At 42.2% G+C, this 15428-nt stretch overlaps 1 protein-coding gene across 1 annotated transcript; it reads left to right on the forward strand.

The window, feature by feature from the left end:
• The first annotated feature begins 1500 nt into the window (after positions 1-1500).
• Positions 1501-12538, forward strand: MMP8 (matrix metallopeptidase 8). The gene is made up of 9 exons (XM_061440037.1): positions 1501-1750; positions 3412-3656; positions 4577-4725; positions 4813-4938; positions 7532-7693; positions 10018-10135; positions 10877-11010; positions 11585-11738; positions 12427-12538. The coding sequence occupies exons 1-9, from the start codon at positions 1640-1642 to the stop codon at positions 12536-12538; spliced, it is 1311 nt and encodes a 436-aa protein (XP_061296021.1). The 5' UTR covers positions 1501-1639.
• The last annotated feature ends 2890 nt before the right edge of the window (positions 12539-15428 follow it).

Consider the following 15428-nt stretch of genomic DNA (forward strand, 5'->3'; position numbering starts at 1 on the left):
AATTACATGCAGATTTTCGGTTGCACAGAAGGTCAGCACCCCAACCCACCCCCTTGGTAAGAGTCAACTGTATATATGTTGTGCTTAGTTGCTCAGTTGTATCCAACGCTTTGAGACCCCATGGGCTCATGAGGTCTTTGAGACAGTAGCCCACCAGGCTCCTCTGTCCATGGGATTCTCCAGGCAAGAATACTGGAGTGGGTTGCCATGCCCTCCTCCAGGGGATCTTCCCAACCGAGGGATCAAACCCAGGTCTCCCATGTTGCAGGCAGATTCTTTACCATCTGAGCTACCGGGGAAACCCAAGAATCCTGGAGTGGGTGGCCTAACCCTTCGCCAGGGGATCTTCCTGACCCAGGAATCAAAACAGGGTCTCCTGCATTGCAGGTGGATTTGTTACCAACTGAGAAACCAGGGAAGCCCCAACTGTTATATTAACATGTGTGAATGAATCTATTCAGAGCCCTTGTGTGGTAGCAGTGGATATGCACATAGAGTCAGAATTAGTGGGACTGAGGACCATGGTTTAAAAAGCAGGCCCAAGGGCCCCTGCCCAACATAGCTGCTGCAGAGCCACATTGTCTGGGAGTCCTCTCTGAGTCCTTTGGGCGTACACAAGGCATCCTGTGCCCCTTCTTCCTGTCTTCTCCATCCACACAGCCAAGGTCTCCCAGCTGCTGCAGGCCTGGACCTACAGCTCCATCTGGGCCAGCCAGGTGCTGGAGGGGAGACTAGAAAATAAGTCCTGATGAGTCAATCATAGCTGCCAGTTCAGCCTCTAAACACACACCCTACGATTGAATCCTGGCTCCTCCACAATGTTAGCATGTGTCTTATATGAGCCATCTCATATCTCTGGATTTGATTTTATCTGCAAAGTGCAGGTAGTAGTAGCATCCACCCTCCAACGCCTTGTGAGCATGGGCCAAGGTCATATACATATAGCACATAAATCTGGGATATAAAAAGTATTTAGCAAACGATCGTTATTATCATTGCCATCAGAACTGTTTTCTGTGTCTTTCCAAGGAAAATCCAGCTGTGGACTGGGGTTTTCTATTGCATTGATGCCAAAACCACATCTTCCAGAAACTACTCTAGGACCCCAGATGCATCCAACTTCGTCACAGTACACACAAGCACACATGCTCCTGACCTACAACAATGGAGGGGGGGGGGGGGTAAGTGCAGAGATTCTCCAGTTAGACTCCTTAGTCCCAAGACACCTACCACTAATCAAACAATATTCTACTGTTTAAGTAACACAGCCTCAGCCTCTGACATATCCAGAAATGCTGTTTATTAACTTCAGAATTAGTCTCCTATTCCTTTTCCTCGACAATTTTGCAAAAGTAAATATGTAAAAGCCCCAAAAGCAGAGTAGCAAGTTGTACTTTTTTCCATTGAAAGACTCCCCCATTTGAGGGTACTCGATCACATTATAACATTGCAGAACTGTCAGAGTGTAATTAGCCTGCATTGCTTCACGTTCCTGGTGGGGCAATTGTTTAAGACACAGCTTTATAAGGGACCAGATGAAACAGTGAGAGACCTGTGATGCTGTGACCTTCAGGGTACCCAGCAGGGGAAGGGGCAGAAGGCAGGCCGGGAGAGGTCTTCCTTGAAGACAAGGAAGGCCATGTTCAGCCTGAAGATGCTCCCACTTCTGCTCTTACTCCACGTGCAGCTTTCCAGGGCCTTTCCAGTATCTTTTGCATCCCTAGAAGAGAAAAACAGAAACATTGTTCAGGTAACTCAACTATCATTTAGGTGGGTGGTTGATTTGCTGGTGATGAGAAAATTGTTTGGGTTATCTTCTGTTTTTAGTTGAAACCGCCTGAAGGAATTATGTGAATGATTTGCTTGAGGCTGAACATCTTGTTTCAATGATTAGGAGAGTTCCAAACAGGGCTCTCCGAAAGCCGGGCGTGCAAACACGCTGGACTCTTCAAACCCTCGGAAAACACGGCTGCCAAGCTGCTCCAGCAGGGAAAACCTTTTAGAAGGAATGGTTTTAATTATAAAATGATTTTCTTTTTCACTTACCTAAGACTTCCTTTCTAGAATGTCTGCAATGCAGTTACTACATGATTGGTGCTTTCTGTATGAACTTGTTTGTGCAGCCAAATATCTCAGGTGTACAAGAGAGTGTGAGGATGGGAAACTATAAGAAACCAGAAATCAGTTCATTATGTGGTCTTATTTCCTAAAATCAGACTATGGGGCTGTTTATAAACTCTGGGAAGCATTGTAAAAAACAAAACGGATAGCTTTTTCCCCATTGTTTAACAGTATGAAAGGCCAAGTCTTTAAAGAAAAACAAAGGAATGCTGTCAGAAATTTGTCATGCACAATTTTCTCAGCATTACAGTTTTAGAAAAGCATTTTTTTCTTGTTGATTATTTTTGTTTGACTTAAAAAAATACTTCTTACCATGATACAGTAACCCATGGCTGATAGCCAGAAGTGATTAAGTACTTATTCTGCACAGGGTGTCCTGCTCAGCATTTCTCAAATATTGTCTCATTTCATCCTACAGCAACCCTGTGATGACAGATTATTAATTCCACTTTAGAGATAAAAGTGAATCTTAAATTATCTAAGTGATGTGTCCAGGACACACAATTAATCCGTGACAGAGCTAAGTTTTTAACCCAAAGCTATCTGATCTCAAAGCCTGTGTGAACACAAAATTGCTGTGTCCTGTGTCACTTGCAAAGTGCCACTTAAGGATGCTTAAGGTGAAAGAAAGAAGTCTCATAATTGGCTCATTAACAACCTTCAGAACCTGTACTTAATGAGTTTCTGGCCCCTCTTAAAGAGTTACTGTGGTGAATAAAAGGCTAATGAGAGTGATGCTGCTGCTACTCCAAAACATGTTTGGCGTTCTTCTCTTAAAATTCTCAGTTCTCATTTGGGAAGCAACATGGTGAACTGGGACCCGATTATCATCTTGGCAAGTTCCTTATTTTTTTGCATCTTTATGTCAGTGTGAATGATTAACCCTCCTCTACAATAGTGAAAAGAGGATTAAAAAAGAGAATCTGCGTTGCTGCAACTAATACTTCAAGAAGTCAATAAATGCTTATGCTGTTTTGTTTTGTTTGCTTTTTAATAAAAATAAGAAGGCAGTCTCCTAACTGTATACTAGCATTTTGCTTGAGATTGCTTGAGATGTCTATCTTACCCTTCATGAAATACCTATTTTTATGAATAATAGTAACTGTAGCACTGAAGGGATAAACTGTTCTTTCCAGTAGGCCCTTTTCTCTCAAAGTCAACCAACAAATTTGTGCTTTTATTTTTGTGGCGATCAAGTTATTAGCCCTGTAATAACTTAAAAAGGGATGCAAAACCCCAGAGAACTGAAGGCAATTTCACAGCAAATCCCTTATGTTTGTCTTTTTCCAGAATTACCTAGAGAAGTTCTACCAATTGCCAAGGTTCAAATATAAGTCTGAAAGGAAGAGCAAAACTAATGTGATTGTCGAGACACTTAAAAGAATGCAGCAATTCTTCGGGCTGAACGTGACAGGGAAGCCAAATGAGGAAACCCTGGAGATGATGAGAAAGCCTCGCTGTGGAGTGCCCGACTCGGGCAGCTTTATGAGAACCCCAGGAAACCCCAAGTGGGAAAAAACTAAGCTGACCTACAGGTGATATTTCTCGAGTTTCAGAGTTTATTCCCTGAGCCAGTGTTCACTGAACTCTTACTGTGTTAGACACTGATACAGAACTTGGACTCCACTAGAGACAAGTAAATATTCCTGTTCTTACACAGTTTACATTCTAGTGAATGAATGAGAGGATGAAGTGGAGAAGATCCCATGGGTTCTTATCAATCCAAAGCCTGCCATTTTGGTCTCCTTTCTCTAACAGTCTAAAGAAAACTATGGCAAAGTTAGGCTGTCTGTCCAAGAACTCATGTAAGTGGTTTGTGGTTTAGTCACTAGGTTATGTCTGACTGTTTATGACCCCGTGGACTGTAGCCCACCAGGCTCCTCTGCCCATGGGACTTCCCAGGCAAGAATACTGGAGTGGGTTGCCATTTCCTTCTCCAGGGGATCTTCCCCACCCAGGGATCAAATCTGAGTCTCCAGCATTTACAGGCAGTCTCCTGAATTGCATGCAGGTGAATTCTTTACTACTGAGCCACCAGGGACCCCCCCCCACCTCCTCCAAAAGACTTAATCATTGCTGGAGATAATCTAGCCTCACTTTTCATCCATTTTGAAGATAGTAACAGTAATAATGATACACTATATTTATTGAAGACTACTATTTGCCAAGTAGTGAACTAAATGCTTTATATATATTTACTCTCACAAAAACCTTATGAGAGGGTTTTATTTTATTTTATTTTACCATCCTCATTTTATGAATAAGGAAGTGAAGTTTAAAGACATGTAGTAACTTGTCCAGAACCCAGGTCTGTCTTCAACCCTAAGTCCTTCACCCACTCCTTACACACTGTTCAGTGGTAGCATGTTATACGTGCAACAAACTCCAAACTAGAGCAATTTAATCTACCGAGGGACTGCTGTTCTAAAGACTAATGTGCCTTCTCATTTTGAAGGATTGTGAACTATACCCCGAACTTGACAGAGACGGATGTGGAAGCAATTATTGAGGAAGCCTTTAAAGTCTGGAGTAAAGTGTCACCCTTGACCTTCAACAGGACCTTGGACGAAGAAGCAGACATCCAGATTTCTTTTGCCCAAAGAGGTGGGCTCAAAGAACTCAGGCTCAATGTTGCTTTCTCTGGCTAAACTGAAAAGTGGCTAATACCTAATACAAATTGTTTTATTTCAGATCATGGGGACAATTCCCCATTTGATGGACCCGATGGAATTCTTGCTCATGCCTTTCAGCCAGGCCCTGGTATTGGAGGAGATGTTCATTTTGATGCAGAAGAAACATGGACCAAAACCTCTGAAAGTAAGTTAACCAAGGTTATGTCCACATGTAGCTTCTAACTGAACTTTCCCATATTAGAATTTGCACGTCTACATGCATACACACACGCACACACACACACACACACACACACACACACATTATTCTTATTACCTCAAGATACTAAGCTAATTTAGGTTGAGAAAAAATCTTAAAAGCTAAATCCTGACCTTGTTTCCTAAGGCAGGAGTCAAAACAACAAATCATGGCTAAGTCCTTCCTGTTCGTATTTGTATAAATGAAGTTTTATTGGGACAGGGCCACATACTCTTCTTTTTATGTATCATCTATGACAACTTTCATACCACAATATCAGAGCTTATGGCTCACGAAATCTAAAATATTTACTATCTGGACTCTCATTAAAGAAAGTCTGCTTACCACTGATTTAGGGCGTATCTTTATTTTAATATTGTGAAATTTTATGATGTTTGAAAAGATTTCTACTTTTGGAAATTCAGAAATAATAAGGTTTATTTAGAAAACTGTCCGACTTAGGAAAGAGCAGCCATCTAGATATTCTTGTTTATCTAGTCATTTCATCTTAATAGAGCTATTTTTTCAAAGATATGTTCCCATATAGCAAACTACCCCTTTCAGGAGAAGACTCAGGGTAAGAATAAGATCACCTGAAGGGAATAACTGAGTGGTGCTTTAAAAGGTTATAGGGTAACAAGAGGCCATGGGACACTTTTTTGAAAATAATAAGAAAGGAACATTTTATCTTCGCTTGGGACCTGTTCCTCCCACCATTTCCTCAACATCAATGATCTAAGTATTTATTCTATGTAAATCCCTGTGCTTGGAGCTGTGTGTTCACAGCTTTGTGTGTTCACAAAGATAATAAACTCTCCCCATGACTTCGGATTCTTGTTGCCCTTCCCACCAGGTCAGATGGTCACTACCGCTCACCTGATCCAGAATCCCACCTGGACTGTTCACCTCTGGTCTCTGTCCCTCTAATTCTCCCCAACACTTCAAGGAGTTTTGTTCTTGGAAAGCTCATGTCCACATTTGGAAAGCCTGGTATTTACATTTTCTAGGCCAAGTATGTCCACTTGACACTGAAAGCTCTTGGGGATCGTCCAACATCATCTTTCGTGGCTTGTCTTCGCATTTCACACAGAGCAGCCACACTGCAATTCACTGCTCCCAGATGACAGCATCTGCTTTCCAACCGTCCTACATTGGCTCACGTTGCTTCCTTTTCCTGAAATGCCCTTGCCCACGCCCAAAGCCCCACCTTTCAAAATCTCTCTTTTTCCATACTATGTCAATTGGTATGGAAACACCCCATTTTGTCTTCTTCTCAGAATCCTAGTAGCCTTTGTTTTGTCTTCTCTGACTTCCCTCCTCACTATTCTGCACATTCAAGTTGTTTGCACGTGTCTCCCCGGCTAGTCTATGCATCATGATAAATCCTCCAGAGCCCCTTGCCCAGTACTTCAGGCACTCAAAGATGTTTTTTGAAGCATTCATGAATGCAAGGTGGAAGGATGTGATGATCAAGAAAGTAAGTCGTAGAGCATGGGTAGAATATTCAAGGCTAATTATCATCAGGAAGTGTTGAACACTGGAAAGAGCACAGGTCTTGCTATCATAACCGGGTTCAACCCCAGCTCTACCAGTTGTTAGTTGCAAGACAAATAACAAGGTTCCAAAATCTCTGGGCTTCAGTTGCTTTCCTGTAGAAGTATTTCTAATAATACTTCATAAGAACGTTGCTAAGATTAAATATTATTACAATGACTAGCATATAAGAAAGTGCTCTACAACTATGCTTTTTTTTTTTTTTTTTTTTAAGTAGGCAGTGTTAGAAAATGCCTGTGTGTTTGTGAGATGGCACGTAGACCAGCTGGAGGGAAGGGCTCACATCAGACATCCAGTCCTCAGACATCTGCCGGAGCCAAATGCAGTAGTCTTCGACTTGGCAAAGGAGCTTGGGCTTTGTTTGACAGGAAGTGCAGGCCTTGAAAGTTTTTCAGTTCCTAGTTACAAAAGGCACCGTACTCCTGGAAGTCAAAAGACAAGAGTAGGAACCAATAAGGGGCGGGGTTTGTCTCTTTCTGGTGGAAAATTCCCGATGCTTCCTGGAGAGCTCAGAATCAAGGAAGAGCTGGCGCTAGGCTCTGGGTGGTCAGGAAGCCAACGGGAGTCAACCCCGCACGGGAGGCCTGGCTGACCGGCTTCTTTTCCATGTGCCTCTTCACTTCGACTCGGCTTGTGGTGCTGTGGGTCTGGGAGGCTGGCGAGGAGCAGGTGTGGGGAGAGGACCTCTGAGAGTCTTGAGACTTGTGATGGCCTCGTCATCGTTTCCCTAAGCCTCAGGTCTGTCGATTATGAGAACTGGAAGAAAGGCAGTCCTCTTGTTTCTAAGACCTGATGAGGCGCTCATTACTCCTAATCACAACCTGTGAGTCCTATCTTGTTTCCTTCTAGCCTCTATTTCATCAGATAATGAAGAGGGAAGGGAGAAGTCAGGCAGTTTGGGCCTCAAAGCTGCGTTCCTTGAGATCCTATTCCCACCACCCTTCAATCCACTTCAACCCATTCACTGCACACGCTTGCATTTCAGATTACAACTTGTTTCCTGTTGCTGCTCATGAATTCGGCCATTCCTTGGGGCTGGCTCACTCCTCTGATCCTGGGGCCTTGATGTATCCCAATTACGCTTTCATTGACCCCAGCAGCTTCTCACTGCATCAAGATGACATCAATGGCATTCAGGCCATCTATGGTAAGGTCGTCTGAAGTACATGGTGACGCCTGGGCACGTCAGGGATGCTCACTGCAGTCTGCTATGATGATGGATGTTGGAGGGCACCTGGGAGCCCATCAGGAGAATAAACAGGGAAAATGTGGTAGATGCAGGCCATACAGTAATGTGCAGCCCTGAAAAACTCTGAATCAGGTGGACACCGATAAGTCTTTTGGAGAAGGAAATGGCAACCCACTCCAGTATTCTTGCCTGGAGAGTTCCATGGATAGAGCCTGGTAGGCTACAGTCCATGGGGTCTCAAAGAGTCGGACATGACTGAGCGACTTCACTTTCTTTCTATAGTTCCTTTTGAAGAAGGAAATGGCAACCCACTCCAGTGTTCTTGCCTGGAGAGTTGCATGGACAGAGGGGCCTGGTAGACTGTAGTCTATGGGGTTGCAAAGAGTCGGACACGACTAAACAACTAACACACACAGATGTGTCTTTAAAACATTGTGATTCCTGGATAAGAAACAGAATGATACATATTACACAGTGTGCAAATTATGCAATATGTTGAATCCACACAAATTAAGAATGCATACAGACAAAGCAAAGCATTTTCAAGAAACATGCTAACAAACATATATTTACATATATATACATGTTGAACATATCAAGATAGTTGTCTGTGACAGAAAGAAGGAAGTGGGATGGAGTATGAAGAGAGAGAAATGTTTTTTAAAGCTGAGACTGACACTTTTCAGGGAGGGATATAGAGGCCTTTGGCTCTGTCTAAGTGTGGTCTGGACCATTCCATCTCTCCTTCCTCTTGCCCTCCTGCCCCCTAGTAGCTGTAGGAACAAGAAGCCAGAGAAAGGTTTGCAGCTCTTTCTATCTCTAAAAAAAAAAATTAAAGTGTTGATGGGACAGGAGTGTTGTGGAGTCACATTGGGTAAAACATTCTCCCTTTCTGGTAAGACAGCAGTATCAAAACCAAGCAGGCTAGGGTCCCACAACTATGAATGTTTTTCATGACAGTAGAATTTTCAGGAACAATGAGACCTAGTCTAACTGCCCCTACTTCCCAATTCCTTTTCCTCTGAAAACACCTCCTTTTCTCACTCACCCATATTTTAACTGCTTGCAACCTTTTGTTCTGCAATGAGAAAATACATTACAATTTAAATATTTATAGGAAAGATATTTCTAAAATTGGACTTAGATTTATGCTGTTTGGCAGAAGACTGATGGATAAGAGCTTCTTGAAGGGGGATTTTTGTGGGAAACGAGAAAGTAGATATTGAGTGACTAAACATGCAGAAAGAGGAACCAAGAAGGGAAAGAAACGTGGGATTCTGATTTTAAATTGGCAGAGGGGAAGGGGAAGAATTCACACTTCTTTGCTTCACAACTTAACCTGGAACTGTCCTTAAAGTCACAACTATTCTTTTGTTTATTTTTTATCTAATTCTTCGGGTGTGCTGGGTTTCTGTTGCTGCCCAGGTTTTCTCCAGTTGCGGCCAGAGGTGGCCTCTCTTCGCTGCGGTACACAGACTTCTCACTGCAGTGGCTTCTCCCGTCGCGGGGTACAATCTCCAGGGTGCTCAGGCTGCAGTGGTCACGGTCCGTGGGCTCTCTACTGGTGGTTCCCGGACTCTAGAGTGTGGCAGACGGGCTTAACTGCTCTGTGGCATGAGAGACCTTCCCAGATCAGGGATCAGACCCATGTCTCCTGCATTGGCAGGCGGACTCTTTACCAACTGAGCCATCAAGTTGAGCCTGTTTAATTTTTTAATTATAAAAAAAGACTTTTAAGAGAGCCTTAAAAGACTTTTAATGTGTGAAGGCAATGGCAACCCACTCCAGTACTCTTGCCTGGACAATCCCATGGATGGAGGAGCCTGGTAGGCTGTGGTCCATGGGGTCTCGAAGAGTCTGACACGACTGAGCGACTTCACTTTCACGCATTGGAGAAGGAAATGGCAACCCACTCCAGTGTTCTTGCCTGGAGAATCCCAGGGACGGTGGAGCCTGGTGGGCTGCCATCTATGGGATCGCACAGAGTCAGACACGACTGAAGCGACCTAGCAGCAGCAGCAGTGTGTGATTGGAGAAGGAAATGGCAACCACTCCAGTATTCTTGCCTGGAGGATCCCAGTGACGGAAGAGCCTGGTGGGCTGCCGTCTAGAGTTGGACATGGCTGAAGCAACTTAGCAGCAGCAGCAATGTGTAACTACTTTAACACCTTGTAGGATGGCCAAATAGCATTTCTTTTCATATGAAGACCCTTCACTGACCTGAGATATATCGAATGTACACCCTGGGCTTATGTTTATAGAAAGTCTTTTTTAAATTTCAGGACCCTCAAGCAACCCTGTGCAACCTACTGGACCAACCACCCCCACTGCCTGCGACCCCAGACTGACGTTTGATGCTGTCACCACACTCCGTGGAGAAATACTCTTCTTCAAAGACAAGTATGAGAATGAAATATTCCTTCTTTTGACTTCTTTTACTGGCTAACTTGAAACTGTATTCTAATTAAGTCACATATTACACATTACTCAGCTTTTCCTTTGAAATCTATGCATGTGAATGTCATTGGAATTGATAGTGCTTTCTGGGTAACTTAAAACATCCTGGAAGAGAAAAAATAGTTAAAACATTTGTAAATATTCAGATGTTTCTGGAGATGTATACAAACATGGGCTCTAGCTGTTAGAAATTCTGTGGCTGGGTTTCCCCAAGACCAAAATAGTATTCGGTCCTACCCAAATTCAGTCAGGTGAATGGAACCAGTCACTTCGTAAGATGCGGGAAAAATCATCTGACTGAATTTTTCAATTTTCCATTGGCTATTTTGTGACTGTGTACCCACAGGCTGAGTGTGCTTGTATTCTAAATATCTTCATCATACTGTAGCACAGTAATGAAAGAGCCTAACAAAATAAGACTTGTCGGTGTGTGAGAACGGAGGTAATGTAAAACGCAATGGAGTAAGGCCCCTCCTGTCAGCTCCCCTGACACCTGCAGAGTTCTCACCAGATGGATGGCGTCACCACAAAGGACTGGGCATATGCTGGTCACCGAGCGGCCAGCGTCGCCTTCACTGGGTGTCATATCCTCTCAGCAGGCTTACAGGGCCAGTTCCAGCCCCAGACTTGCAGAAACCGCCTACGTAGACTGTCACGCGTGCTTCTCTCCTTGTGTTCCACTAGGTACGTCTGGAGGAAGCACCCTCGGCTACGAATGGCGGAATTCAATTTCATTTCTCTCTATTGGCCGTCCCTGCCAAACGGCATACAGGCTGCTTATGAGGATTTTGACAGGGACCTAATTTTCATATTCAAAGGTGACTGCCCGAGGTTTTCCTCTTCTTCTTGTTCCTGGTGGAGGGAAGGGCAGGACTCCTTTGTGCTCTTTCCCAGGTTCAAAGAGGTGAGTCAAGGAGAGAGTGTTAACGCTGGCTGCGTTTTTGTCGAGAGACCTGGGTTGGGTCCTCTGTCCACCACTAACTGCTGTGTGAACTTGAGCAGGTTGTACCCTCTTCAGGCATTAATCTCCTCATTTACAAAATGAGAACACTTCATTAGACCACCTTTAGCGTTCCTCCAGCCTTATCCCAGGTATAATTCTCTAAGATTCCCCCAAGGTTCTAGTTAAATCTCTGTATAGAAGTCACATGAGATAAGACATTCAAGTGTGGGACCCTGAATGCCAGGCTTAGAAGTTGGGAATATTTTACAGGTGTTGGGGAACCATGAAATCTATCATAGCCCAGTGATCTTAACTTGACCACCTTTTTCTTTTCAAGACTGTTTTTTCCATTTTTATTCCTATGATGAATGTATGCAAAGGTTAAGAAGTGATATACATTTTGTAGGAATGGAAAAACTTTATCTGACATACACCTGAATCGTTGACAGGCACCCAGTACTGGGCTCTGAGTGGCTATGATACTCAGCAAGGTTACCCCAAGCATATATCAAGCTATGGCTTCCCGAGCAGTGTCCAAGCAATTGATGCAGCTGTTTCCTACAGGAGAAAAACGTACTTCTTTGTAAACGACCAGTTCTGGAGGTAAGATTTTTTTCCATTAGAGATTGAAATCTATGTTTTTCACCCTGTCTAGAAACCATCGATGATCAGGTATCTGAAGGTTTAACACATCTAGATGGTCTCTGATAAGCATTCTTTTTCACAAGATGATTGATGTTGCTATGGCTTTTGAAATTTTCATAAAGTTAAGACGCCTGCCCAATGGTATTGAGCACTCTATATCCTGAAAAAGAGCTAACTTGAATAGAGCACTAAAGTGGGATCCAAAGAAAGAATTAGTCTAAGTCTCATTTATTCATGAAATTCTAAGAGTTAAATTCTACTACACTCAAGCAAATGTTATACAGAACTTGATTCCCAAGTTGAAATTATTATTTATATTTATTCAGATAGAGATGATGAATCAATTAAGTAAAAGCCTTAGAAACATAAGCTCTCCTTTTGAAAATAACACTGTACCAGCAATCAGATATCTGTCTTAGTACTAGTGATAGCAGTATATTTTATAAATAGGTAGGTACCCTTAGGTAGAGAAATTAACCATCATTAGTTTCAATAATAGGATATTGTGAAGAACTAATGAGAAGATATGTGTGAAGGCACTTTTTTAAAGTATATACAATTTAAAGAAAAAAAAATAAAGAAAATTGTTATCATTGTATATTGTATTGGTCTTAAAACATGGGATGATTTTTTTTTTCCTCATCAGCTATGATGACCAAAGTCAATCTATGGAACCAGGTTATCCCCAAAGCATAGCAAGTTTTTTTCCAGGAATAGAAAGTAGAGTTGATGCAGTTTTCCAGGAGAATTGTAAGTAGAAAATAAACTTAATAAATTTGTTTAATTTTTTAAAATAGTTCATTTGCATGTGATAGTTATAATAGGACTGGAATGGGGTTTTTTAATTGAAAATATCCAAGATCTTCTACAAGCTAATTCAATACATTATATCTTTTCTTTTATATAGCCTTGTTCCTTTTCTTCAGTGGACCAAGATATTATGCATTTGATTTTCATGCTCGTAGAGTTACTAGAGTCGACAGAAGCAATACGTGGCTTAACTGTAGGTACAGTTGAAGCAAAATTAAATGTGATTGTATCCATTTTCTGAATATGGAAGGGAAGTCTAATTTGCATATCTATTACACTGTATCCTATTTATATTTTCTGAATAATAAATAATGTTGTTTGCTATCACTGTATTCATTGGACTTGTCTTCAGTGAAATTACATTTGGAGTATCCACTGTTTGCAGAGGTTGATTTGGTTCTCATACATTCCGTCTCATGTTAGTGAATCCATCACAAGAAGGAGATTAAGTCTTCTTTGCCACCTCAATCAATATTCGTTATTTCCTTAACTTGTTTATTTGACTTCTAAAATGCCCATTTATTCTTAAGTCTTTTAAATACATCTTAAGTGTACCTGCTACATGTTATTTAGCACTGTACTTTGGTTAGAAGTAAGGATTACGACCCCAGAAAAGGAAATTGTAACTCACTCCAGTGTCCTTGCCTGGAAAATCCCATAGACAGAGGAGCCTGGCCAGCTATAGTCCATGGGGTCACAAAGAGTAGGACACAACTCTTCGAGTGAATAAACAACAACAACAGGTATTATGAACAACATAAGCTGTATACGTTGCCTTGACAAAAATGTGATGCTATTTTCCACTCTTGGAAAAAAATATTGCTGATACCTGTTGTGGATTGAATTGTATCCCCCTAAAAATGGTATCCAACTAGTGCATCCTAAAAGAGATCAGTCCTGGGTGTTCATTGGAAGGACTGATGCTGAGGCTGAAACTCCAGTACTTTGGCCACCTTATGCAAAGAGTTGACTCATTGGAAAAGACCCTGATGCTGGGAGGGATTGGGGGCAGGAGGAGAAGGGGACAACAGATGAGATGGCTGGATGGCATCACCGACTCGATGGACATGAGTTTGAGTGAACTCTGGGAGTTGGTGAGGGAGGCCTGGCATGCTGTGATTCATGGGGTCGCAGAGTCGGACACGATTGAGCGACTGAACTGAGCTGAAAAATGGTATGCTGAAGCCCTCACCCCAGGTACCTATGCAACTAGCATCTCTGTTGATGTAATTAGCTAATATGAGGTTATACTAGATCAGGGTAGGTCTAAAAACTGATGTTTTTATAAGAAGAGCAGACACTAGATATCCAGTAGAGAAGGCCTTGTGAAGGTGGAGCAGAGTGGGAGTGGTGCACCTATGTGCCAAGGATTGCGGGCAACCACCGGAAGCTGGAAAGAGGCAAGGAAGGATCCGCCCTAGAGCCTTTAGAGAGAAGCACATGACCCTCCTGACTCCTTGATTTGATCTGTAGCTTCCAGACTGTGTTAAAAAAAAAAAAAAAGGTTTCTCTTGTTTTAAGCTACCAAGTTGGTGACAGTTACAGCAGCTCTGGGAAGCTGAAATAGTACATCTGCACTTAAGGAAATGAATCAATACAGAAAGTCAGAATTGAAACCCTGGTAAAGATAATTGGTATCTTCCCAGAGGAACAGCAAAAAGGAGGGGTACCACCTCCTCTCCTGCCTCCTCCTTGGCTTCTAGAGTCTGAGCAAATGGGCGAGTTAGATCTGTTGTTCTTTATTTCTGTTTTCCCTGAGCTTCTCAAAAGGACACCCTCTACAGAAAACTAGGGTTTGCCAGACAAACAGAACTGTGCTGGGCACAAAATTCAGTAACTATTATTTAATTCAATTACACTGAGATGAGATGCATAAATTTGCTAATGGATTTTCTATTAAGAACTTTAAGATTTGTGGGATCATAATGGTTAGTCCCAGAAAAGGCAATGGTAACCCACTCCAGTACTCTTGCCTGGAAAATCCCTTGGACAGAGGGGCCTGGTAGGCTGCAGTCCATGGGGTCGCTAGGAGTTGGACACGACTAAGCGACTTCACTTTATTTTTTCACTTTCACGCATTGGAGAGGGAAACGGCAACCCACTCCAGTGTTCTTGCCTGGAGAATCCCAGGGACAGGGGGAGCCTGGTGGGCTGCCGTCTATGGGGTCGCACAGAGTCGGACATGACTGAAGCGACTTAGCAGCAGCAGCAGCAATGGTTAGTCCAGACACTGAAATTATTATAATATCCAGGGGGCCCAGGCTGGTGCTCTGGGATGACCCGGAGGAGTAGAATGGGGTGGGGGAGGGAGACTCAAGAGGGAGGGGACATATATATAATTATGACTGATTCATGTTGACGTACAGCAGAGACCACCATAGCACTGTAAGGAAATTATCCTCCAATTAAAAAATCATTATAATATATTGGCAGTTGTTGGAATGTAATACAATGCAGCTTATTACATAATAAATATGTGAACTGTAAAATATATTTAACACTATCATATACTTTGTTCTTTTTCTGTTAGAATTTTTAAGCCCAGCAGATGATTAATTTAGTATAATTTTATACTTAATTTTGGTTCAAAATTTATCTATTAAATGAATTTAAAATAAATATTTTAAATGACTGACTTGTGATCTACTGAATTTCTTAATATACTACCATATAGTCCATCTAAAGTATAAAGGGAATTTTCAATATATTTGTGGGTATTTTCCCTTATCAGAAATATTATACTATTGATATTAAACTTTTAGGTATTGCTTCATAGGTTAATGAAATATTTTGTCAGTATTCAATGTCTTCAAAGAGTCTCTTGAGTATGTCAATACT

This window comes from Bos javanicus, chromosome 15 (genome assembly GCF_032452875.1).
Source record: "Bos javanicus breed banteng chromosome 15, ARS-OSU_banteng_1.0, whole genome shotgun sequence".
Classification (NCBI taxonomy): Eukaryota; Metazoa; Chordata; class Mammalia; order Artiodactyla; family Bovidae; genus Bos; species Bos javanicus.